The 25,189-nt window shown below is 33.2% G+C and overlaps 2 protein-coding genes across 2 annotated transcripts; both read left to right on the top strand.

The window, feature by feature from the left end:
* Positions 1 to 647: 647 nt before the first annotated feature.
* Positions 648 to 9,795, top strand: LOC100260000 (uncharacterized). Its single transcript, XM_010654065.3, has 7 exons — positions 648 to 849; positions 938 to 1,032; positions 2,986 to 3,086; positions 4,418 to 4,487; positions 9,173 to 9,200; positions 9,302 to 9,362; positions 9,478 to 9,795. The coding sequence occupies exons 1-7, from the start codon at positions 837 to 839 to the stop codon at positions 9,578 to 9,580; spliced, it is 471 nt and encodes a 156-aa protein (XP_010652367.1). The 5' UTR covers positions 648 to 836; the 3' UTR covers positions 9,581 to 9,795.
* Positions 9,796 to 12,776: 2,981 nt separating this feature from the next.
* LOC100265201 (protein root UVB sensitive 2, chloroplastic) lies at positions 12,777 to 24,854 on the top strand. Its single transcript, XM_002273166.4, has 10 exons — positions 12,777 to 12,970; positions 13,069 to 13,157; positions 13,255 to 13,339; positions 16,633 to 16,692; positions 16,788 to 16,881; positions 17,024 to 17,121; positions 17,421 to 17,600; positions 21,653 to 21,775; positions 21,858 to 22,299; positions 24,559 to 24,854. Exons 1-9 carry the CDS (start codon positions 12,851 to 12,853, stop codon positions 22,281 to 22,283), a joined length of 1,275 nt encoding a protein of 424 aa, XP_002273202.2. The 5' UTR covers positions 12,777 to 12,850; the 3' UTR covers positions 22,284 to 22,299; positions 24,559 to 24,854.
* Positions 24,855 to 25,189: the final 335 nt, after the last annotated feature.

Genomic DNA, 25,189 nt, shown 5'->3' on the forward strand with positions numbered 1-25,189 from the left:
CTAAAATTAAATCCTTTATAATTTATATTAATTCTACAAAAACAATCAATCTCACGTTCAATCCTTTATAAAACTTTGTAGAAATTTTGTTCAATGGTCACAAAATAAATTCACATAAATGTACTTATATTGAGACATTACCTCAACCGTAAGTTTTACATTACCCTCTATATACACTTATCTTTACGATGCCACAACACTTATGTACTTCTCAACAAGTATCTCAATAACAGTTATATTTAGTTTCCAAAAAGTACTAAAGAAAAAAAAAATCGATAAAGAAAATAGTTTTTTATATTTGTATTTGCTATAAAAAAATAAAGAAAAAAATTAAAATTAGTTAATAATTTATACATTTAAAATTTATTTAATATTAATATAATGAAGGAAAATTAGTTAAATGAGTTTGAAGAAATATGTAAAAATAATTTATTGAGTTTGTATCTATTTTTCATATTCCTTTATTTTTCATAATCTCATGATTAGTGAACAAATTTAGAAATATATGCATTTATTTTTTTCCCCTAAATTTAATTATTTTATGGTATAAAAAATAATAAAAGTAGAATACTCCAAGTTTCCAACAATAAAAATGACACGTCAGCGGTTGAAAGGGCTCATTGTTATTAGTTTTTTGGGGTGATCCAAAAACATCAGTGAAGTGGCAAACCATAATTAGTGGCGGAGGAGACATAATATAGAGAAACATTTTGAGTCTTTGACTGCCATTGCAAGAGCAGATCGAAACGGACTTTTTTTGTGCCCTAGTTTAGGATTTTAGGGATTTCTAACTGCTCCTCAGTTCTTCGCCTCCCATTTCAAATTCCGCGCCAATTATGGATTCTGAAGGTATCCGTTATAACTGATTTTTGAATCCTATTTGAATTTCAATTTATTTATTATTATTACAACAAAAAAATACATTTTTTTTTTCTAGGACAACGACACTCTTGTAACCCCTCTGCAATGCTCGCTTCTCTTATCAGCAAGAGAGCCAAGCTTCACGAGGAGCTTCAGAACATTGAGAAACAGGTCATTTTCCATTTGTTTTCGGGGTGTTTTTTGTTTTTTTTTTTGTTTTTTGGATTTATTGTTCTATTTTTACGTGTCTGTGGTCGGGTTTTGGATTTTGGGGCTTGGATTTGATTAGCCCTAGAGGAGAAAAAGGAAAAGAAAAGGAAAATCCTAAATTTTGGTTTCCAGAAACGAATTCTTCATGTGATCCTGATTGGTGTAGATGATTTAGAGCTTCCTCGTTGATAAAGTGAGGAGAGGAGCTCCTTTTTTTATGTAATGTGTAGTGTTAGACAAGGCCAGATGGGGCTGTGAGCAATGTGGGATGAACATTGAGTTTAGGCCATGGATCCAATGCATCCTGTTCTTTCCAAGAGCCAAATGCCCTGTAATCTGTTCCATTGTGTTTTCCTGAGGTTTGGTCATGCATGGTGTGTTAGAAATCAAGTAAATAAGATCTCTCAATTCTAGTTTAATGAACCAAAATAGATCTATAAAACTCACCTTGTGACATTGTGAAAAAGATACCTTATGTAGATTGTTTACAATGTTGAGTCACTTTGGCAGCACCTTGTCACCTTGTATCTTCCCTCTCCTTACTCTCTCACACTTGATGTTTGTACAAAAATGATGGGAAACCTCACAAACTTAGGATGAGTGGAGAGGGACCAAGAGTCTTTTTATATCATGTCAAGTGACCTTCCATCAAGAGTCACAAATGAACACTTCCTTCTAGACACATGAATCCCCCTTTTCCAATTCCATGTAGTATTCATGATATATGAAAACTTTAATATAGGTACATGACTTTTGTCATTGTACCTTGTACACAATTTGGTAGGTTCATGACTTTGGTTATGATACCTTGGTTTTTTCCATACACCTTATATATTTAATCTGCCCACATACATTAGATATATAGTATGGGAAATGTAAATGCATTAGGTTCATGACTTTGGTCATGAACCTTTATAGTAACAGGGATTAACTTCATGTGGCCATGAAGGCCACAATAATTCCAAAATGGTGGAATTGTTGGAGATGCTGTTTCAATATGCGGGCATTGTAGCGACACTTTTCATATGGCCTCATTCCCCTTAGTGATTCTTCCCATCATGGATGACCAAACTGCAAACCTCTTGAAGCCCCCTATGGAATGAAAATCGTGATATGATCTTGAAAATCATGATCCCCTTTAGGAGTTACTCAAATGCAACTTTGTACATCAAGCCTAGCACCATGGAAGCATTTTTGTTCAAATACATTGTAAGAATCTTTTTTTTGCAAGTTTAAACTGGGTAATCAAGCATTAGGGTATTACATTAAGATGCAAATTGTTGTCTCCATTTTTAAGATATTTTTATTTCCTTGAAAAAATTCGTGGGTATTATTGGATTTTCTACCAAAAATTGCCCATCAATGCAATTGATAACCATTAATAGTTGAGCTGTATTCTCAAACCACATATATCTACAGCTGTTGCAATAGGGGCCTGATTTGATAATATGCCAATTTGTCCACAAGAGTGCAGACCACTTTTAAAAGGATTAGTGTATTCAAAGGGAATTGTTCATTAGAGGGTGCTGAGCCCAATGTTTGAATAGGATTAAGCATTTTGGTTGGCAAGATTCAACCACCATAGACAATTTGGTTCTCTATGGGTGGTGATATCTAAATGCAATGGATGAATTAACTGCTGTTGGGTGGGAAGTCCTGAATGAGTTTTCCATATCAAGGTGGCAAGCTAACGTGCAAGGTCTTGATAGGATGGTCCATTTGTGTTGAGGCTGAAGGAGCCTGTAAGTAGGTGAAAAAACTGTGAAAAAACAATCAAGGACAAACCATGGATGCTACCAGGAACAGTGTAAAATAACTAGGCTTTCTAAATCCTTGTTTTCCTTGTTTGACATTTTCATCCTTTTTTTTGTCCAATTTCATTTTCTGGAGCCTAATGATTTGCTTTAATTCCAGCTTTATACAATGGAGACAGGTTATTTACAGGATCCAAGCCAATGTGGCAACGTATTGAAAGGTTTTGAAGGATTCTTATCTTCTTCAAAGAGCAGTACACTGTATGGTCATGAACATTACCTTTTTGTAATGCCAATTATATTCTTTCCTTTTATTTATATTTGTATGTGAAGTTATATTTCTGGTGAATTTTGATTGCTTGGAAAATATTATTTATGGTTGATTAGTTGATTGATCAAATTTATTAATGACAAATCACTTCATTAGCATGTTGCAGTCCATGCTTGGTTTGTAGCCTAAGATTTTCTTCATGTTTCTGGTTAAGATAATGTCCGTATGTCTCTGATCCATGGTTAAATGTTTCTTTTCTGACAAACTTTGTTTATTTTCTTGTACTAATATCTTAATATTTTTATATTTATTCTCTTACCTGAATTATTTTTTCCCATTGCATTTCTTCCACTGGTCTGTTTGGCATTTCTAAATATTGGACTAAATTTTTTACAGTTATCGTTAGTTATATGGAAAGGATCATTCTCTCTTACAAACATATCCCATATAGGGTACTTGGAACTCCTCTGAAGATAAAAACATCCCTTTGTCTTTTCATATGATTTGAATACACAAGTTGGTTGTGTAATGAAGTATTTTCATAATCACCAACTTGGTGATTTATCAAAATCTTCAAATAATCTTATTTTAGTGGAGGTAGCCCTTGGGGCCTGGCTCAAGTGGTAAAGGGATGGGGAGGGTGGGTGTAAGGCAGGTTCTAGGTTCAAGTCCTACCAGGGACAAATTTACCTATCAAAAAAAAAAAAAAAAAACCTTATTTTAGTGGAGCTCTAAGAGGAAACTGATAGTCACTAAATGCTTTGGGACAAAAATGGAACCATATCAAATGTATTCATGCATAGTGGATTCATTAACTCCATATGGTATCCACATATTCACTTAGGCATTAAGCAATTCTAATTGATTAAACTTAACTTCCATTTTTTTGGTAAAAGTAAATTCAGTTACTAGATTTGATCCTAGTTTTCAATGAACAGAGATGTTATATGGATGCATCGTTTTTTCTGCTTGGTTAAATTGATTGATCTCTCTCTCATTTAGTAGAGCCTAAAAAATGTAAAATTACCTCAATGGACAATAGTTACTCTTGTATGGCTGTCGTTTGAGGGGATGTGCACTCAGTTTGATCTGAAAAGATGAATTAACATTTCAAGAGGGATGGCAAACATTTGTCATTTGAGAGGAAATTTTTTTTTCAGATTGATTAATTTAACTATTCCTGATGCAAGAAAATTTGTATGATGTTATGTAAATATAAACACAGACATGCATCACTGTCCAGGTTGACTTTTTATGAGGAATGAGGATTACTGTTAGTACTAAATATCAGTGACCAAATTTTCTGATATTTTGTTCACAGCTTAAAGCGGTCCAGGAAGTTTCAGCCAGAAGATAGGCTCTTCTCATTATCTTCAATCACCTCACCAGCAGTACGTATTCTGAATCTATGTTGTTAAGTAATGATGCCACATCCAGTTCTGTTCCTTGTTTACCTGTTTGAGTTTCACGTTTTAACCAAAGAAGAAGTACAATTTTGTGCTTTCCCATCATCAACAGCACTTTTATGTCTGATGCTAGGAATTGGCCATGATTTTGCTCAGTCAAGAGAAAGAACTTGGAGATCTAATTGCTTGAAAATTTTTCGTTTTGTATCTTTAGGTTTAGTGTTACTGCCAGATATGTCCATCATGTGATTGGAATTGGATATAATCTTACATATGATTTTTAAGCAAATAATTAAAAAGGGGGTCAGGATAATGAGATTCAAAATCTTGATGATGGGATTTGTTGGAAAAATGGGTGGGGGCGATAGTTTGAGAGAAAGACATGAATACCCATTATCTTTTAATAGGAAAGAGCACTAGAAAAATGGATGACTTGCTGCTAATTATGCTCTCTTAACACATGCATAAGATGTTGCCCTCGAAATAGCATTTTTCTCTAAATATCATCTAGCCCATATCAAGCATTCATAGATAGTTGATGACTTCTTTCTAATCACAATTGATGACACACTCCATGTGATATCCGACATCGAATAGAGGAAAAAGTTTTTAGCACTATATATGTATGAGTTTTTCTTAATCATGTAGACGTGTTTTAAAGCTGTGAGGGTCTTTTAGGCTTAGACAGACTATATCTACACGGTTGGGAGTAGGTTGTTATAAATGGTATCAGACTTGATCCTCAATCCTAGTGTGAGTTTATTTGACCTGCAATCCCATGTGATACGACAAGGATGTTGTGCTTGCACGGTGAGTGATGATTGTGATATCCCACATCGGATAGAGGAAAAAGTTCTTGGAAATATATATATGAACTTCTCTTAACCTTGTAGATGCGTTTTAAAGTCGTGAGGGCCCTTGAACCTAAAAAAGACAATAGTACACGATTGAGAGTAGATTATTACAAATTGTATTAGGGTCGATCCTTGATCCCAATGTGGGAGTTTGTTTGATTCCACAATCCCATGGGATAAATAAGGACATTGTGTTTACATTGGGGGAGTGATTGTGATATACCATATTGGATAGGAAAAAAAGTTTTTGGAGCTATATATGTATGAACTCTTCTTAAGCTTATACATACAATTTAAAACCGTGAGGGTTCTTTGCATGGTTCAAAGTCGCGGTATCGATCATTGACTCGGAGGGTTCCAAGGCACATTGGTCTTGGTGTCTGGGCTTGATATTGGACGATATGTAAATAAGATAGATTAAGAAGTTAAAAATATTTTGAAAATTATTAAAAACTAAATATAATTAAATAAACTTTAGAAACTAATAAACTTTAGAACATATTAACATAATAATAAATGTAATGGTTTCAATATATTATTAAGAACAAATTAGCATATAAAATAATACACTATATTATGGTATGATTACCATAAAAAATAATACATTAACCAAATTGAATCAATTTATATCATAGCTTAGCATATAAAAATAATAATCTTCAAATTCCAATTTATAAGACACATTAGCATTTGAAGTAATTAATAATTACCCCTTTTAATATAAAATAATATATTTACTCTTTTTATCTTCAAATTTCCAATTTCACACAACATATAGAGAGTACCCTGTTTGGCAGAGATAGAGAACCTCCACTGTAGCTGCATGCCCACACTACGCCAGAACTGGAGCAAAGAGAAGCAAACACCTACACATAGAGATCATTGTTGATGGAGGAATCTGATGTTTCTCACCAATAAACGACATCACTGATAGGAAGGATGTCTTCTTTCTTCTTCTCCTTCATCATGGTTAAGGTCATGGGTTTTAAAACTCTTCCTTTTGAAGAAAATCTCTGATTTTTCAGAGGTTTCTTGATTTTGGTCGCTCCTTGTGATTTGAAAGGGAAAAAAAGATTTCTGGTTAAAATTGGGGAATATTTGGATCTTCAACCAATTCAACTTGGAATCTTGATCGTGTTAATTGGGTTTAACAAATTCTTGGGCAAGTTTGTGATTAAGATGGTATTGGGTATCAGACTCAGCGCAGAAAGGCCCAAGGTGGATACTACTTGGCCGAGTCGGGTACCCTGGTCTCTTGGGATTAGAGCAAATAACATCTATATAGTTAAGACAGGGTCATTACAAAAAAACATGTTTTAAGGCGTGAGGGACCTTAGAGCCTAAAGTTGACAATATCTACACATTTGGGAGCAGACTATTACACTACATATCAGATTATTTGACATCCTATAATTCTATCTTGGATGTATTTTCACTATCTCCTTTGTTTCAGCAAAAGCTTATCAATTAGGATGAATATTGAGGGGTTGCAATATCCTGAACCCTCCTATGTACATCCAAAATGGACCATAAAGTCGTACTGAGCAACCCTTCATTTTTAATGCATTGTCGGTTGCCTGTCCTAGAGAGAAACTCAGCGATATATGGGAGTCATATGGATGAGATTGACCAATTCTGTGACTGGAAGAGGCTCTAATCTTTAAGTTATGATCAACACCCTGTCTCCTCCTTAGAATTTTGCACATATCTGAGAGGTTGTACTTGACAGTCAGATCCTCCAACCGTACTACCGTACTATTTATTGTGCTGTTTTCTCACTTTATTAAGTTATATGGTATTGGATAAATGTCATGTATTGTGGTAGATTTGTGGATATATTCTATGCTTTTAGTTTGTTCAAGAGGATGTCCAATGAAGCTTAGAACAAGTTCTTTGAGCATGTGTTGTGATAGGGAAGTTTTAGAACTATACTTTAGCACTTTTAGTCAATTTTGCAAACATACTATATGATAAGGTAAGTCATATACTTGTACATCTCTTGGTAGAACACCATTTTACAAATTCTTTTTCCTAGCGGAAAAGTGATCTAAACATCAAGTACTACTGTTAAAAAACTAGAATGATTTGAATAGACAAAAATTTGAAATTTGAACTTTCTATCAGCTACCTTTCCTGTGACAGTTGGAATGGTATTTAGCATTAGTAGTTTATAGTATTGTTGAGCAGAAATCTCAAGGTTTAACATTGGTTCCTCACAGGTAAACTGTGTACATATAATTCAGAACTGGGATTATGCCTGTTTTCTAAATGTATATTGACAAGAAAATTTTATTGGTATCATAGCACAAGAAGTTTATTCTTTTAGAAAAACACATTGCCGACAATTTAATGCACAGCTGCTATAGGCTTATTTGTTGCTTATTGCTGAATGAGAATGCTCTTTTAATAAATAAAAGCAATCTACTAAAAGCACCTAAAAGAGGCAGAACACAGGTCATGTGATGTATATATGGAACACCCAGATCACACAGAAAAGGAAACAAAATGCAATAAGGAAAAAAACCATAAGCTAAACAAGTTTGACTGAGGAAGTCCCTATAGGATCCCTTTCACCACTTCGTTTCATGTGAAATAATTTAGAAAACAGTTTCAAAGTATTTATGGTTTTCAGTCAATATTTTTGAGGGCTCTTTTAAGACTAAATGAAAACTAAACCACTACACCATTGAGATCAAGGATAGTGTATTGGACTTGCTGTTTCTGTTGCCTTTGGGAAATGTGGAAGGATAGGAGCAATGAATTCTTTTGAAAAGAGTGATATGTTGTTGAAATCAATCATGTAGAGTTTTATCCCTATATCTAAGATTATAAGCACATGAAGTCTGGGAAATTTTGAGAAATTATGAGAACTATAGCAGCCACACTGGAGTTAATGCATAGATAAATGTCAATGTCCATTCTTTCCCTATTCTGATTGGAGAAGGATATTTGATTTTGACAAAGTTGAGATTCGAGCCTTCACAGATGACTGAATATTATTAACTTTTGCTATGTGGCTCGATAACTGTGGAGGAACAAAAGATTGCATGATGGTCGCGTTCCATCTTTTTTGGGGAAATGGTCATCCTGTTTTCTCATGCATAGAAATCAGTTTTCGACTAAACCATCAGCTGTCAAAATTTTTATCACTCCTTCAGACTTTGTCCTTTTTGCCTTGAACTCATCTTTATAGTGCCCCCAACTTGAACCTTATAGTGTCTTCCAACCGGCACAATCCTGTAAAAAATTAACTAGTTATAAGCTGTGCAAAGAAACTCCACATTGAACACCATACAAAATACTTGTTCTTTGAGCCTACCGCAATGCAATCCTTGTTGGATTAAATGGAAATAAGCAGGCATCTACTTGATCAATCAAGATAGTTCTGGGCATTTGAAAGATCTGGTAATCATGGTCCAAATAAATGACTACATAAAACTTGTCAAGAAGATTGAACCCTATTCGTGACAATGACCAATATGCTTGGAAAGCTTTCACAAATTCCAGGAAGTTGATGTCCCACTGAAATAGATGTGACATGACTTCTATCAAGAAAAGCCTACTTTTCCTTGGATTGATTTTACTTAATTCACCCCCCTCACTGCAGAGGAAAGGGAAGAGTGGTATCTAGTGCATTTCATTTATACCTTTGCAACTTTTGCCAAGTTCTATTTCTTGATTTCAGCTTGTTCTAGTGGTGAAGTTAGTTTCTCTATTCTAGACTGTTTCCTCTTAATTTTGATATGGTGTCTTTCTCAGGAGGCTTTCCCTAACATGAAATTGGGCTTTTTTTCTTTTTTTCTTTTTTTTTGTCAGACTGAAGAGCTGGCTGTTGGACGAGATGGTGAGCCTATACTAATACATGTGGATAACTTATGTTAATGCATATAGACAATTTTAATTTGCCTTGAGTTTTGACTGATTCTTACTTTGTATTTGTGGTAGATGGAAGATCAGACTTTGGTCCAGGTCGGTCTAGGGTTGGAGGTATATATGGAAGTGGACCGTAAGTACTACATGAATTCATCCTACCTCTGAACATGAATTAACCATAATGTTACTGCGCTACACTTTGGTGAATTGAAATGTAATTGTTATACTTTTATGCACATTATCTTCAGAGGAAAACCAAAGAAGGGGAGAGCAGCACCAAGAGATCCGAAGAGAATCAGGCACTCTAGCGAACTTGATCTCGACTATGAAGATGATCCCGATATGATGTAGTGAGAACTGCTTAGACCAGATGATATACTGTTTGCCCTTTCAGCATGAACTTTGGATGATCTTAGAATCTAAGCAGTGTTCTTTGCTCATTTGACTCTGTTGGTGAGGGTATCCTTACTTCTCAGGCAAACAAAACACCATTTTGAGGGTTTAAATGGTGCTATTAATGTATTCAATATTACTGGTTGTGATCAATTTCTTCTCATTTTGCCCAAGAGTTCTTACAAATTGCTTTCTGATGGTTCTTGCTACATTTAGTGAAATCATTCTGAAGGTGAATCTACACCTAGAGACAGGGGTCGGGCGAGAATAGGTGTTGAACAATTTAAAAGGTCTCCTAATACAAATTATCTAACCTTAGAATTTTTCACACACTTTCCAACATAAAGTAAAAATCACATGTAAGTATGAATGTGGACACCCCCTTAACAATTTACAAATGCAAGTCATTGAATAATACTCCCCAACACAATTTATAAGAACAACTCCTTATTGACTTAAGTTTTCAATTCTACTGAATAACACTGCCCAAAGTAAACAAAGAAACTATCCATGATATTCAAATAAAATCACACCTATATTAGTTCGTTGTTATTTCATTCAACTATATCCACAAGTATAAAATGAAAAACTAAATCTGAACATTCATCAAAGAGGAGAATGAGAGAAAGAGAGACAATGATACTAGAATTTACATAGAAAACCTCCGAAGAGAAAAAAACCATGAGTTTACAATTGATCAAATATTCCACTATGAAAAACAAAGAATGTGTATAAGGTTTTACCTAACTTAAGTTTTCTAATCCTTCATGGATTACTTGACCAACACCTTCACACTTCAGTTGCATACCTTCATCTTTCAGAACGTACTCGACGTCCTCACCAAGTTTGATCTCAACCTCCTCTTGAAGCTCACTCAAAAAGAAAATAGGTTTTCACCTAAATCCATTTAGTTTAGAAATTAAGAGATAATCAATTCATATTTTTCTCAAGAAAATCTGTAGAAAACAATTTGGAACATAATAGGAAAGTTGGATTTTCTTGGCAACCAAACACCCCAAATTAGGAAAGAAATGAGAGAATTAAAGAGGAAATGGTTCCAATGTCTTTCTTTGTTCAAGAAGCAAATTTTGTGCTATTTAAGTGAAAAGAAACCCTTGATCCAATGGATGATATTAAATCTATAAATTACAACCTAGATTGATTTGACCTAGAGCTAGATCAATCCTAGAACAAGGCATGTTAAATACTTAGTAAAAAAAATGTTTCCCCACCTCCAAAAACAATATTTCAAGAAAACCAAGGTTGATTTAATTTCATCGAACTCTAACCTCAACTACAAACCTTGGTCCCTTAGTAAAATTCAACAATTTAATCATCTTTAGGCAAGTGGTTGAAAGAGAATTTGGAGAAATTAAGTTATGAGACATTTAAGAATTTTGTTTGGAATTGATAGCATAACTAAACACTCACATTCTAACATCATTTCAAGTATGATGTGGGATGTGTAGCGATTGAGGGTGCATTTTTGTGTTTTTGGGATATAAAAATAATGGGTTTTTCACAGTTTTAAAATAGTTCTACATGATTATGGGAAATTTATCATATACATAGTGTTAGAAACCTTTTTTTTATGCTATCTAATATGGGATATCACATTCAATATCTACATTTCCCATAGCACTATATAATTAATAAGTTCTTTTTAATTATGTAAATATATTTTAAAGTCGTGAAGGTTTTATTGGGTTCAAAGCAAATAATATCAATAAGAGAGAGGACAAGTTGCTATAATTGTGACCTATAATAGAACACTATATGTTCAATGGAAGAAATGGAGAGGTCAATGGAAAAAATCTCTCCATTTGTTAAGGTGTCCTTTGAATGCAAGTTCAATATAGTGTGTGGGCTTGGAACATGTTACATGGATTTATATACAAGTGTTTGAAAACATTTATGCTATATTTGGTTCTTGAAGAGTATTAAGGAAAAAAAATTAAGAAAAATGATTTTCTATGTTTGATTTTATTACAAAAAATATGGAAGAAAATCAAATATAATTAAAATGTATGTATTTTTAAATTATTTAATTTTTACATAGAAGAAGAAAAATAAATAAAATAATTTTGAAATACCATATAAAAATAATTTTTTAAATTTAAATATATTTTTATTTGTTTTCAATTTTTCTTTTCTTCTACTTTTCTTTTCCATTTTCTTTCTTTAGCTTTTCAGAAATCAAAACATAGCCTTATGCTTTATGGTGGGAGATTGAACTACTAGTATGATGGTTTGGATACAATTTGTATTTTTTGTTTTTTAAAATAGAAAACTTGGTTTATCTTTTTTTTAAAATAAAAACTTTACATAATATAAATTTTTTTATGTAAAAAGTAAGTACATATCTTCTTTATATGAAAGTACTTCATGTTTGGTTTTGGAAAAGTTTGAGGGAAAGGAAAATAGAAAATAAAAGTAAAAAGAAATAAAAAATAAAAGAAAATAAAAAGTAGATTTAAAATTAATGAATTATTTTTATATGCTAGTTTAAACTTATTTTATTTATTTAATATAAAATTAAATAATTAAAAAACATTTAAAGGATTTCTAACTAATTTTAATTATATTTAATTTTTTATGATATTTTTCATAATATAAGTCAAATATGATAAAATTATTTTTTTTAATATTTTTTTTCTTAGTATTTTTTAGAACCAAACATATTGTAAAATCTTGAAAAGTGTATTTTTTTTTTTTTGTATTTTTTATATTTGATATAGGAGTTTTATTTTGGAAAACAAAAAATAAGTACTAAATTTTGTGATTTTTAGTTAAAAAAGTCATGTATTTAGGACTCTAGTTATCGGCACGTGCAAGTCACATGATATACACATTAAGAGGGACTAGAATTCCCTTGAGTTTTTATATGAAATTTTAAATATACAACTTTATGTTATAATATGTAATTGCATTAAAAGTACTTTTAATATTTATTTGATATATTTTAAATTTTTAATATTTTCATTCCTAAATTTAAAACATTAATTTTTATTTTTTATTATTTTTTTTATATTTTCATTAAATTTAATTACATATATTTTTATATTATCCGATATTCTAAAATTTTCATAATGTATGGATTTTTTTTGGGTACACTTGCCAAAAGCGGCAACTCTACAGAAGGAAACGGCGTCGTTTTGTTGAAACGGCGTCGTTGGAAACTACCGTTGTTCTGGAGACTTTTATCACTCTGCTCGAAGCCGCCGCTGAATGAAGAAGGAAATGAAGAAGGAGCAAGAGAGGGCAGTGGCACAAGGCGCAGTATTCTGGATCGAAACCTCCGATTCCGTCTCCCGTCACTACCAATTCCACTCCAATGGAGACCTCTCGGTAATCTCTCTCTTTTTCTCTTCCTCAATGTATATTGAATTTCAGAAGTGGTGGAATTAATTGAACTGAGAATTTTGAATTTTGAATTTTGAGTGTAGATGAAAGTGGTGGATGACTCGAGAACAGTGGTACACAGAGTGGTCGAATCGTTCCTGAACAAGTTTTTTCCTTCTGGGTATCCTTACAGGTGAGAATCGTTTCCTATGTCATCTTCAGCATGGAACTATGAAACGGCGTCGTTATTTTATTTGTTCAGGGTTTTTTATGTTCTGGATTTCGTGCAGCGTGAACGAGGGGTATCTGAGATACACGCAGTTCCGGGCTCTGCAACACTTTTCCAGTGCGGCATTGTCTGTGCTTTCAACTCAGGTCTTTTCCTCATACCCACAAAGTGGTTCGGTTTTAGAAATTATAATTGAAATTGGTATTGGTCTGGTAACTTTCTGTAGTTCTCAAGAAAGGGATTTTTCTCTTGTTTACTGCTAGATTTCTATATCTTTGTTGTGGAAGGGGTCTTGGCTCTGCTTGGTTGTATAGTTTGTTTGGGTTCTGTTTTCTAAAGCCTATAAATAAGACTCGTTAAGACTCATTGATGTAAAACTTGATTAATGAAGTATTACTGATTAATAATATTAAGATCTTCTTCGCATACCTAGCAATCCTCAATGGTGAGACTTCCTTGATTTTCTTCTAGGTGAGCTCCGTAGAAGGCCTTTCTTTGCATACCTTGCAATCCTCAATTGGGAGACTTCATCAATTTTCTTCTAGATGAGCTCTTTAGAAGGCCTTAGGGAGATTCTAAAGTTTTTATCTCTCCTTATCTTTCTTTCTCTTTATTTTGTTTTACTTTGCCTCACTACCATAAATTTATAATCCTTGTACTCTACTTGAACCCAAAAAGATGGAAACCCTAACCCACCTATTTGATTGTGGACAACTGTTCTAGAGTTGTACTACATCAACTGTACAATTTGTCATACTTCACTGGAGAGTGGTGTTGCAAAATGGATAGATAAAGCCTTTTTTAGAGAGCAAGGTATATGCTTTCAAATGTACAATTGTCGAAGGAATTTTGAGCTAAAGCAATTAATTTTGCTTGTGGTCCCATAAATAAGTCTCCTTCAATTTCTATTAATTTTAGTACTTGTGAAAAGGTAGGTTTTGGTACTCTTGCTAATTATGCAATTTTAAGAAGTTTTTGTTCCATTTATGCTCATGTGAATGAAGGTCAGTCAGAATCAAGGGCAAATAAGTGCATAATTTGGCCTTTAAGGATATGTAGATGGTGTCAAAGGGTACAGTTTGTGGTACCCAAATTCAAAATCCTCCAATTTTTTTATTAGTGGATGTGATTTTTGATGAATCTGCAATGTTGAGTCATAGGAAGGAGCAATTTCATATAGAAAACAATCGTAACATGAGAAAAAAGGTGGGGTTTGAACCTAAATTTAGGAACCATAGAGAAGAAGCCTTTAGCAAACCCAATTAGGAAGAGGTGCAACATCATGATGATAAAGAAAATGCATCACAAGAGCAACAATAAATTTTAGTTAGAGACAAAATGAGAGGTAGATTAAACTACCTCAAAGGTTTGATACTTTTATGCTTGGTAATGACTATTGTAGGAGTGAGTATGACAATTGTGTGTATCAAAGAAATTGTTTGATGTTTTTATTTATTTATTATTATATGTGGATGACATGTTAATTGTCTACAAGAATATGTTTGAGATCTATAGATTGAAAACTCAACTTAGGGGAGAGTTTGAAATGAAAGACCTTGGAGCTCAAGAGAAAAATTGGATAAGGAGATTCATGGAGACCAAGAAGTGGGTGAATTATGTCTATCACGTAAAAAGTGCATTGAGAAAGTATTGGAGTACTTGGAACGCAAGGGTCAAAGTCGTTGAGTACCCTGTTAGCAGCCCACTTCAAACTTTTAGGTTCTTTATCACTGCAGATCTAGGAGAAGGTGGAACACATGTCATGTATTCCTTATTCTAATGTTGTTGGGAGCCTTATGTATGTTATGCTTTGCAATAGGTTAGACATTTCACATGTAGTTAATGTGACGAGTAGATATATGGATCACGTTAGAAAGATCTAAGGGCAAGTGGTGAAATGAATACTTTGATACTTGAGATGTGCATTAGATGTTAGCTTGGTATGTATTAAAATTAGTGACATAATTGAGACAATTATTGGTTGTGTTGAAGATTTGGATAGAAGATCTCTAATAAGGTATGCATTCATTTCACGTGGTAGTGATATTAATGGGAAAGCAAACTTGCAATCTACAATTACTTTGTCAATGACTGGAGCAGAATACATGACAACCATAGAAGTAGTGAAAGAAACTATTTGGATTAAAGGTTTGGTTGGTGATTTAAGCTTGCAATAGGAGTTGACTTTTGTGTATTATGATAGTTGGAGTGTCATATATTTGACTAAAAATCAGATGTTCTAAGAAAGGACCAAACTTATTGATATCAAAAGGCATTTCATCAAGGATGTAATTGCGCAGAGTATTGTTGCAGTGAAAAAGACCCCTATAGTGGATAATTCAATAGATATGATGACTAAGCCTATTTCTATAGTTAAGTTCAAGCATTGTTTGGACTTAATTGGTGTTTGTAGTATTTGAAGGCCCTTAATGGGTGTTGGAGTGAAGCGATATGAAAGACTTTTGAGTTTGTTTGAAGCTTAGGAATTTAAGCTAAGGGGGGGAGATTGTTGGAAAGTGTCTCAAATTCTCTTTTGAATCAATTGTAACTTTGATATTTTCCTATTATGATATATTCTTATAAGAGAATTTTTTTATTATTAAAAAGGAAATATCTTATTGTGAGATTTTCTTATAGAAACTTGTATCTTTAATAATTAGACAATTAATTTCTTATTTAGAATATTCTTATGTAATTAGGAAAATATAGGAAGTGTTGTGACTGAAAGAGAGAGTCCTCTTGGTTGTAATCAAGGCTTTGAGATTTGAAAGCTCTAGGATTGTAATCTCTTTGAATAGTAGTGGAACTTCTTCTTCTTTACTTGTAGATATAGGTTTTAAGTCAAACCACATAAATTGTTGTATGTTTTGTGTTTTCATTCTCTTATTTTCTTCTCCTTAGTATTGTTCTTTGTTGTGGTTTTTCACAACAGATTGTTCTAGGGCTGTGGGCATATGTTTCATGCTTGAACCTTCTTTGGGTTAGCAAAATGGTTGCTCCAGCAGCCAAGCACTTACAAGTACCCATAAAGCCTAGTAATATTTTCTAGTTTTTATAAAGAATAGAGGAAACATTTTCCAGATTGTAACTTGAATTCATTGGGAGAAACACAAATTCATGGTAAAATGCTGTGAGAAACTGTTTTCTACAAATGATTGTTTGTCATAAATGTGACTTTGTGCTATCAATTGGTTCTAGACTGCCCCAGACATGTCCAGCTTGGAGATTTGATATGTTGAGGCACCAAGACTTGAAAGTCTTGGCCAAGGCCAGTTTGACTTGGCTGAGCCAGAGCCTTTATTCATTCATAACTCAAGTGAGAATAAAATTATCATCCATCTTTGATTCACATGCCATGTTTAATTGTATTCTTCACAAAGTGCTTGGAATGATGACCTTAATCACAGTGTAATTTATCAATATTCTTACTTCTTTGCAGTCACTGCTATTTGCTGCAGGTTTGCGGCCTACTCCTGCACAGGCAACTGCTGTAAGTTGGGTAAGCTATTATTGATTGGATGATTAATTGATAAACTTTAAATTCCCATGAAATATTTTCCTAAAGAATGCATAGTTTATGTTGATAAAGTGCAGGTTTTAAAGGATGGGATGCAGCATGTAGGAAAGCTCATATGCAGCAACTTGGGTGCAAGAATGGATTCAGAGCCCAAGCTTTGGAGAATTCTGGGTTTGCATCTTGGACTATATAACCTTAGTCTTTCTTTTCATGCCAAAGCTGATTGTTTGCAGGAGTTCTAAATTGAAGTTTATTTTGGTGTTATCTCTTCTTTCCTCAAGGCATCTAATGGAGTGAGTTTTCTGTCTTGCAGCTGATGCTCTTTATGACTTGGGCACTGGCTTGGAAGTTCTGTCTCCTTTATGTCCACATCTTTTTCTTGAAATGGCAGGCCTTGGGAATTTTGCAAAGGTATACATTTCTTTAAATAAATAAATAAAATGAATGACCGAAACCCTTCTCAATTTTAATGCTTGTCTATAAAATGCCACCAATTAGGTGGCTAGCAACTGTTTGCATCTGCATGAGAGTGACAGGGAACTAGTTCATTTCCTTCTTTTTTTTTTCTGCAATTCCTTCTCCACTGAAACTATTTTGTCCACTTGAATCTTTCAGTATTCCTGCATTAGTACCTATATATTGAACTCAATTCATATTTTTTCAAAATTAAAAGATGTTGAACTTCATTTCTCTACCTTTGGACATGGCAGGGAATGGCAGTGGTTGCTGCTAGAGCAACAAGATTGCCAATTTATTCTTCATTTGCCAAAGAAGGCAATCTTAGTGACCTATTTGCAAAAGGGGAGGCCATCTCAACTCTCTTTAATGTTGTTGGTATGGGAGCAGGGATTCAATTAGCGTCTACTATTTGTTCATCAATGCAAGGAAAGGTATGAGTTCTGTTATTATTGTTTGATTTGTAGATATCTATTCTTAATTTTATTTTCTTAAATCAATTAAATAGGGGCTGTTTAAGTGCACTCTTATTTAGAAGGCTATTAAGATAAAATGATAAGCTAAAACTAATTGTACTGTTATTTATAAATACTATTGGAAAACTTGAACCTTGATCTAGTCCCTGTTTGAGATTGGTTCTAGACTCCTTTGAATCACCCTTTCTTTCTTTTTTTTTTTCCTCATATTTTTTATAACTAATCTCTTTGGTAAGTAAATGAAAAGTGATTGCCAGAGAATTTTGCGCACCTGGGCAATTATTCTGAGAAGTATCTTTTCAAAATGATTTTTCAAGAATCAGGACATCTTCTTTAATGATATTTTAAATTATTCAATACGTCCCCAAATAATTTGTGAAATATCAACTTCACAGTTAAGAAAAATATTAAGGATTAAATAGAATAATAACAACTAATTGATGATTTGTTTTTATTTCATTATTAATGATTTATTATTTAATAGTATACATAATAAATAAATATCATTATTAATAAATTATATTATATATATATATATATATATATATTTAATATACCCAATTACTTTTATTATATAGAATTATATTATCTTATATTATATTTTTCTAATAATTTAATTTTTTAATCCAAAACTTTTTATATTTGACATTAATTATCAGTTTTCCAAGATCACAGTAAATGAAGCATTTAAGTGAGGCAGTTTTTGTAAGTTAATAAGCTATGATGTTGAATGTTGGTTGAAACTCTTTTATTGCTGATGTGTAGCTAAAAGTGATTTTTCTAAAACCTGCAATAATACCAAACTGCCATTAGTTAATTCTTGGGGGCATGTCTTTCTTTGTTGCATGCAAATGTAGCCCTAAAAGCTTCTAAAATGTTACTTAAAGAAATATGAAAGTAATTAAATATGCAGTTAAAAGAATAATTGTAGGCATATGTGATAGACTTATTAAAGAAATATTCTTGGACATGTAATCAACAAAACTGTAAATCCCTATTATTTGAGGGAGGTTAAGCAAATCCATTGTGCCTCTTTCTCTATCTAGGGTCACCTTCTTTGATAAGTTGTTGGCTTGCCTTCCATACTACTTTGATCTATGTCCTTTCTGGTCATCTTCTTGTCATTGTAGTGTCATCGCACTTGTTAGGGTAAGTTAGGGAAGTCCGTTTTGCCACTTGCTCTCTTTAGGGCCACCTTCTTTGATAAATCATAAATTGCTCTCTTACCTTACTACTTTGATATATATCCTTTTCTGTCATCTTCTTGTCCTTGTAGTGGCATTGCGCTCTTTGGGTTAAGCTGAGGAAATCCATATTGTCACTTGCTCTATCTAGGGTCATCTACATTGTTATATATGTTCTTTATGGGCATCTTCTTCTCCTTGCAGTGTCTTCAACTTGTACCAAATCACTCCTTACAGATACATTCACTAGTCTTGCTTATACATGAAGGAATCATTATAGGTAGACTATTCATTATCTTGTCATCAATTGGTGCTAACCCCAGTTTCTCGTGGACTGATGTACACCTTATAGTGTGTTTTTTATTTTTTATTTGAATCTGCTGTTTCTTTGACTGTTCAACATGTTGACATAAAGTATGTTTAATCTTATGCTTGTTTTGTAAAATTTTCCTGCTATCTCAAGAGGTATTCAATGTTATATGAAGCTTTAAGAACTTCTCTACTTTTGTTGTCCTACTCCAATTCTGTCTACCTCATTATATATTTCCCTACCTTATGCATGGATCGAACCTAAGACAGTGAGAATAATCACTTTTAATGTGTCTCAAAGCCATCATTTTCATTAATTATTAATCACTAACTTCTTCTCATTTGATTTAAACTTCATTTTTATATATTTTGTTTGTCTTGCTTGTCCTTAAACCTTTAGATTCAAAATTATCACCTTATCACCCTATCTTAGAATTTATATCTTCATCTGCTATGGCTATATCTAATGGATGACTCACTTTTCTGGTGATGAGACATCCATGACCATTACAAAAAAGATAAAGGCTCAACACCAATCTTAATGTAAGCTTATTGTAATTAGGATTTCACTGTTTATCTTCCAGTTGTTCTCACACTGGTGGAGTTCCATCATACTTGTCCTTGATAACATAATACATCTGCTTGCCATGCTTTTCTTCTCTAAAAATCCTCCACAGTATCTCTCTAGGGAATCTATTATATGCTTTTCTTAAATGGATAAATATCTTACAGTCACTTGTGTTCTCTTAAAACCTTTAGTCAATTGTCAAAGAGCATAGCTTCTATGGTTCTTGGCATAAAATTAAACTGGTGAAGGGGACCAATGTTGGAAATATCCTTTGAAGACTTACAAGAGAAGGAGCAAGGCTGGCTCTCATGCCTAAGCCTTAATTTGGGATACTAATGATGATTTAAATTCTTCTTTGGACTTGTCGTAATTAGTTTGTTTAGTTTCCATTTTAGTTTATCAAGTTTCTATTTTAGTTTATTAAGTTTCTATTTTAGTTAGTAGTTGACTTTTTGTCAAGTTTTTATTTCTTTTAATCTTCTTATTGTATTAGAAGAGCTTCTATTGCCTACAGTTTTTAAATGATATTCTTTTCCTATATCTTTGCCTATTCTTGCTAGGAAAAATAAGGAATAGGAAAGTTGTCCTATTAGGGAAGGGGCATAAGAGTCTGTATATACCTATGTTGTCTGTCAAAGTGGAAAAAGGTGGATTTTAATAAATTTCAGTATATATTATGCTTCCTTTGAGGTGTGAGTGCTTTTTTCCTAAGTGTGATTGCTGAGGAAATCCTAGGTGTCATTGCCTAGGAATCTCGGTGTGATTGCCAGGGGTTTCTTTTCTTCTTTTTCAGCCATTGTTTATTCTTTTTACCTCATTCCATATCCCTAGAAAATCATATAGAGCTGGAAATTTTAAGATCCCACATCTACTGGTTTTATGATACCTTCATTCCAATAAAACTGAATACTCAAAATTCTCCAATCCTTGGGTCTTAGTTCCTCAATTCTAGACTGAAATCCAAAAATACTTCTTAATCAAGAATTCTGACAATCTAACTAATTTTTTAAATCAAATATCCTTTCCAAATCAAGGCCAAAGTACTTCTGAAATTAAGAATCCACAAATCATAATTTTCCCCAAATGCACCTTAAAACCTTATCTGCTTAGTCTCCAAAGTCAGACTGAAATCTTGCTCTATTCATGAGATAGTTGGGGCTGAAATATTTTGGGGTGGATTTAGAATCCACCTTCCTAGCTAGTTGTTGTCTTAAAAGGGTTCTTTCTCCACTGGCATACCTTTTTATGGCTATTGCCAGCAAGGGGCTCAAGAGAAAAAAAAAAAGGGAAGTGAAAAATAAGAACATTATGGGCGTGCTTTATATATTTAGGGTTTGAAGCCCAGCCTGTTAGATGTACAGTTGGATTGCTAGAGAGATAGTTTGGTGTAGTTCTAAGGAAATTAACAGTCACTAGTTTGACAGTTTACCTTGCCAATTTCTGGATTGTTATAATAAACTCCTGCATGAAATAAGTTATTTTATTTAGTCTTTAAGCGATCCTTGAAACATCTAGATAACAGCAGGTAATTTACATGGTCTTGGTCTCCATCATGTCAACAACAATATGTGAAGTGTCAACCTCTGAGTTAATTTAGGTGTATCTATATTGAACGGACATATGGAGACTTGTGGAATATGGAGACCCATATATCATTGTTGCTTATAGATATGCTAGGCGTGGATCTTTTGATTCAGGTTGACACCAACATTTCAGGAATACAAGTAAATGTAATAGTGAAGGAAGTTTAAAGCATATGAATGCTAGGAATATTCCATAGCTTGATACAAAGTTAGACACAGATGATGCAGATTGGACAGATATGAAACTGGAATTCCTTTGAAATATGAAAAGTTCATTTTACTTTTCCCTGTAGAGATATAATGAATCATGCCATTCATATGCACTTATTTTTTGGTATGGTTCAAATCATGAATAATTTCTTGCAGATGATTGCTGGGCCTCTCCTTTCTGTTATACATGTTTACAGTGTCATTGAGGAAATGCGAGCGGCTCCTGTCAACACATTGAATCCTCAGAGAACTGCAATGATTGTGGCTGATTTTATCAAGGTTGGTTATGGAACCTTCAACCTCTTATTTATGTATTTTAGTTTTTTCATCTGATTCATTCTTCAAGTGGAATCCAACCCAGACAGGGAAAATATCAAGCCCAGCTGACCTAAGATACCAAGAGGATCTCATATTTACTGGACGACTCATAGAAGATGCAGGAAATGTGAAAGTAGGAAGGGATCTGCACAAGGTTGTTAAGCCTTCAAAGCTTTGCAAATTGAAAGGAGTATTCCCTGAGGAGAAGTTTCTCCTATGTCATGGGAAGAAATGGACAGATATGGTACTGGAGCATGATGCTACAGGTGAAGATGCATTGAGGGGTTGGCTAGTTGCTGCATATGTTGCGAACCTGGAGAAAACTGATCATGAGCCAAGTATGACTGTCTTGCAAGAGGCCTATGATAAGATGAATAGTGTTTTCTCTACATTTGTGTCCAAACTTCAGGCCAAAGGTTGGCATACAGATTGTTTTCTTGATGGAACAGGAAGCCGTTTTGCCTGGTAGTATTTTGCAGTTTCAGGTAATTCTGTAGCTTTCTTTAGAGATTAAAAAATTCTTTACAAAAGTAAGTATGACAACCCTTCAAGTGTTTAGTGTTCTGGGAGGCAGGAATGTGTTTGTGACTCTACATTGTTATTACACTCCTTCTGGGCCTTGATTCAAACTTAAATTTTTTTTTTTTGTAAAAAAATAAATGATTCTTGCATAAGGTTGCTGATGTAATATTAACAAATCTATAATTGTTTAAGATTAATCATTAGATTTTTATCATGCTACTGAACTAACATAACTAGCATGTGCCACAGAAAGCGACAATGAGAGAACACTTGTTATCTGATTCAAGTTGTATTATTAACAAATCTATAATCGTTTAAGATTAATCATTAGATTTTTATCATGCTACTGAACTAACATAACTAGCATGTGCCACAGAAAGCGACAATGAGAGAACACTTGTTATCTGATTCAAGTTGTATTATTAACAAATCTATAATTGTTTAAGATTAATCATTAGATTTTTATCATGCTACTGAACTAACATAACTAGCATGTGCCACAGAAAGCGACAATGAGAGAACACTTGTTATCTGATTCAAGTTGTATTATTAACAAATCTATAATTGTTTAAGATTAATCATTAGATTTTTATCATGCTACTGAACTAACATAACTAGCATGTGCCGCAGAAAGCGACAATGAGAGAACACTTGTTCTCTGATTCAAGTTAGTTGCCTATGATTTATTTCATTTTTTTTATTTTTTTATTTATGAGTTCTATTGCGGTACAAATAGAGCTGAATAGAAGACAAGAAGATACTTAAAATACAGTGGTAAATAGATCGATAGATCAATATTTTTGTAATCAGATGCACAGAAAAGATCTATTGTATACTGCAATATTGATCAGGATTTGGTTTTGATGGTTCGCTCAAGATTGAGAAATATTTATCATGATTGAACAATTGGGTATTTGTTTATCATCCTTATGGCCAAATTTGGATAGCTTGATATGGGCTTTTTAATGCCGTATGGGCTTAAAAATGCCCATATGGCATTTTTAAGCTCATACAGCATTAAAATTGCCCTGGCTAGCAGTCTAATGAATAATGTTCTTTTCAATCATTTGGATGGTTTTGTTTTGGTGTACTTGGATGCTATTGTTGTGTAGAATCAAATATTGGAGGATCATGTGTCCCATTTGCATAAGGTGCTGCATTGATTGAGTACTTGCTAGTTGTGTGGTAAAAAAGAGAAAAATGGGAGAAAAACCACAAATTTGGCCAGAAGGAGAGAGAAAATTTTTGGGGTATCTTTTTGTAAGGTTAGAGAAGGATGGTCCATGGACAAGAGTAAGGTGATATAAAATGAAGTGAGTGGGAAGAAAGGAAAAAGTTGAAATAAGTTTCAAAAAATGATAGGAGTCCATTCAAACTTTAAATAGACCAAATAGAAAATGAAAAAGGAGCCACCAGCAAAGTAATCACTAATTGTTGGATGGAAAACCCAAAAAAGAAAAAAAAATGAAAAAAATTAAAGAAAGAGAAGAAAAGAGAATATAAAGAAGTAAGTTGTTAGGCACATAATGGAAGTATGTATTAGCTAGGAGAATGAAAATTGCTCTAAGTTGATACAAGATTAAAAAAGTAGATCCATTCTTGCTATATTTTTTTTCTCACTTTGCTAATTTTTTTCCTTGTAAGAATTTTGAAGAATTTTCTTAATTTTCAAATGCATTAGTTAGTAACATGTAATAGGTCATATGTCATTTTGATTAGACTGAAAAAGTGAACCTAACTGAGATTTGCTATTGCAATGTAATTTCCTAGTAAAGTGGATGTCTTTTTCATTCAATGATCCTTAGAACCTTTGTTCTTGGAAGTCAAACTGGGTGGCTATTATATTTCAAGCTTTCAACTAAGCAGCCACTTTAAAAAGTTCAGCAGAATAATCAGTGCATGAATCTGATAGTGAGTAGAGTAAGAATTATTCCACTTGATTAGTAATTCTTTTGAATTAATGAATAGTTTTGTATGCTTAAGACCTTAGCTGAAAACAATTTGTATGTGTTCTTCATGTAAAACCTTTGTGTTCTTAGCAATTCTATGCTTCTTATCAAATACATACATACATACATACATATATATATATATATATATGATGTGGATTTGGCTTTCCATTTTATAATTTCTCAGGTCAGTTGGTACTATGAATACCTTTTCCCCTTACTGATCCATGTTTTTCGGTGAATAACATCAACAACTTCCCTTTTGTGATGTAGGCCATGGCAATTGCAACTACTGGAAGAAAATTGTGCAGGAGCATAACTCCAAAGACACTAATTCAAGTGCTAGTAACATCATTACTTCACCAAGTCATCTTTCTTATGCATTGACTCTGACCATTTACATCAGGCCTTTAGATTGCTATTTGATTAAGTACTTCATCAAATCATAGCTCTGACTTTGAAATCTTGCACTGTGAACACACTTTACTAAATGACTTTGAAAAATTTGTACAGATTTTACCAGTCTGTTTGATGACTCCATTGATGAGGGTGATGAGATGTTTAAGCAAGGTAGATGTCCAATTGACTTTCTAGACAACTCTGATATACTCGTATAGATATAAGTTCCTCATTTTGTGAAGGAAGATGCTCAAGTTTATTTAATAACTTTTTAGCCCATGGTATAGCTCCAATATCTGTTCCAGACAAACTCTGGCATACTTGTGTAGATTTTAATATGGTGACTCCACAGAAAAGAGTGCAAATATGTGTAGTTTTAGACAAAAACTTGAACCCAAAGCCCATGGTCTAGCCTCCAACATACTTTCTAAACTACCCTCATAGAGATTTTACCTTTTTCTTTGGTGACTCCATGATCAAGGTGTGACATGAGACTAACTTTTAG

Source organism: Vitis vinifera, chromosome 7 (genome assembly GCF_030704535.1).
Source record: "Vitis vinifera cultivar Pinot Noir 40024 chromosome 7, ASM3070453v1".
Classification (NCBI taxonomy): domain Eukaryota; kingdom Viridiplantae; phylum Streptophyta; class Magnoliopsida; order Vitales; family Vitaceae; genus Vitis; species Vitis vinifera.

Bases quoted from the DNA above. Each gene is read 5' to 3' on its own strand.
- LOC100260000 (XM_010654065.3), top strand. The intron at 1,033-2,985 runs GTCATTTTCCAT...CTTTAATTCCAG, and splicing joins TTCAGAACATTGAGAAACAG to CTTTATACAATGGAGACAGG. The intron at 4,488-9,172 runs GTACGTATTCTG...TTTTTTTGTCAG, and splicing joins CTTCAATCACCTCACCAGCA to ACTGAAGAGCTGGCTGTTGG.
- LOC100265201 (XM_002273166.4), top strand. From the start codon at position 12,851: ATGAAGAAGGAAATGAAGAAGGAGCAAGAGAGGGCAGTGGCACAAGGC. The intron at 13,158-13,254 runs GTGAGAATCGTT...GATTTCGTGCAG, and splicing joins CCTTCTGGGTATCCTTACAG to CGTGAACGAGGGGTATCTGA. The intron at 16,882-17,023 runs GTTTGCATCTTG...TCTGTCTTGCAG, and splicing joins CAAGCTTTGGAGAATTCTGG to CTGATGCTCTTTATGACTTG.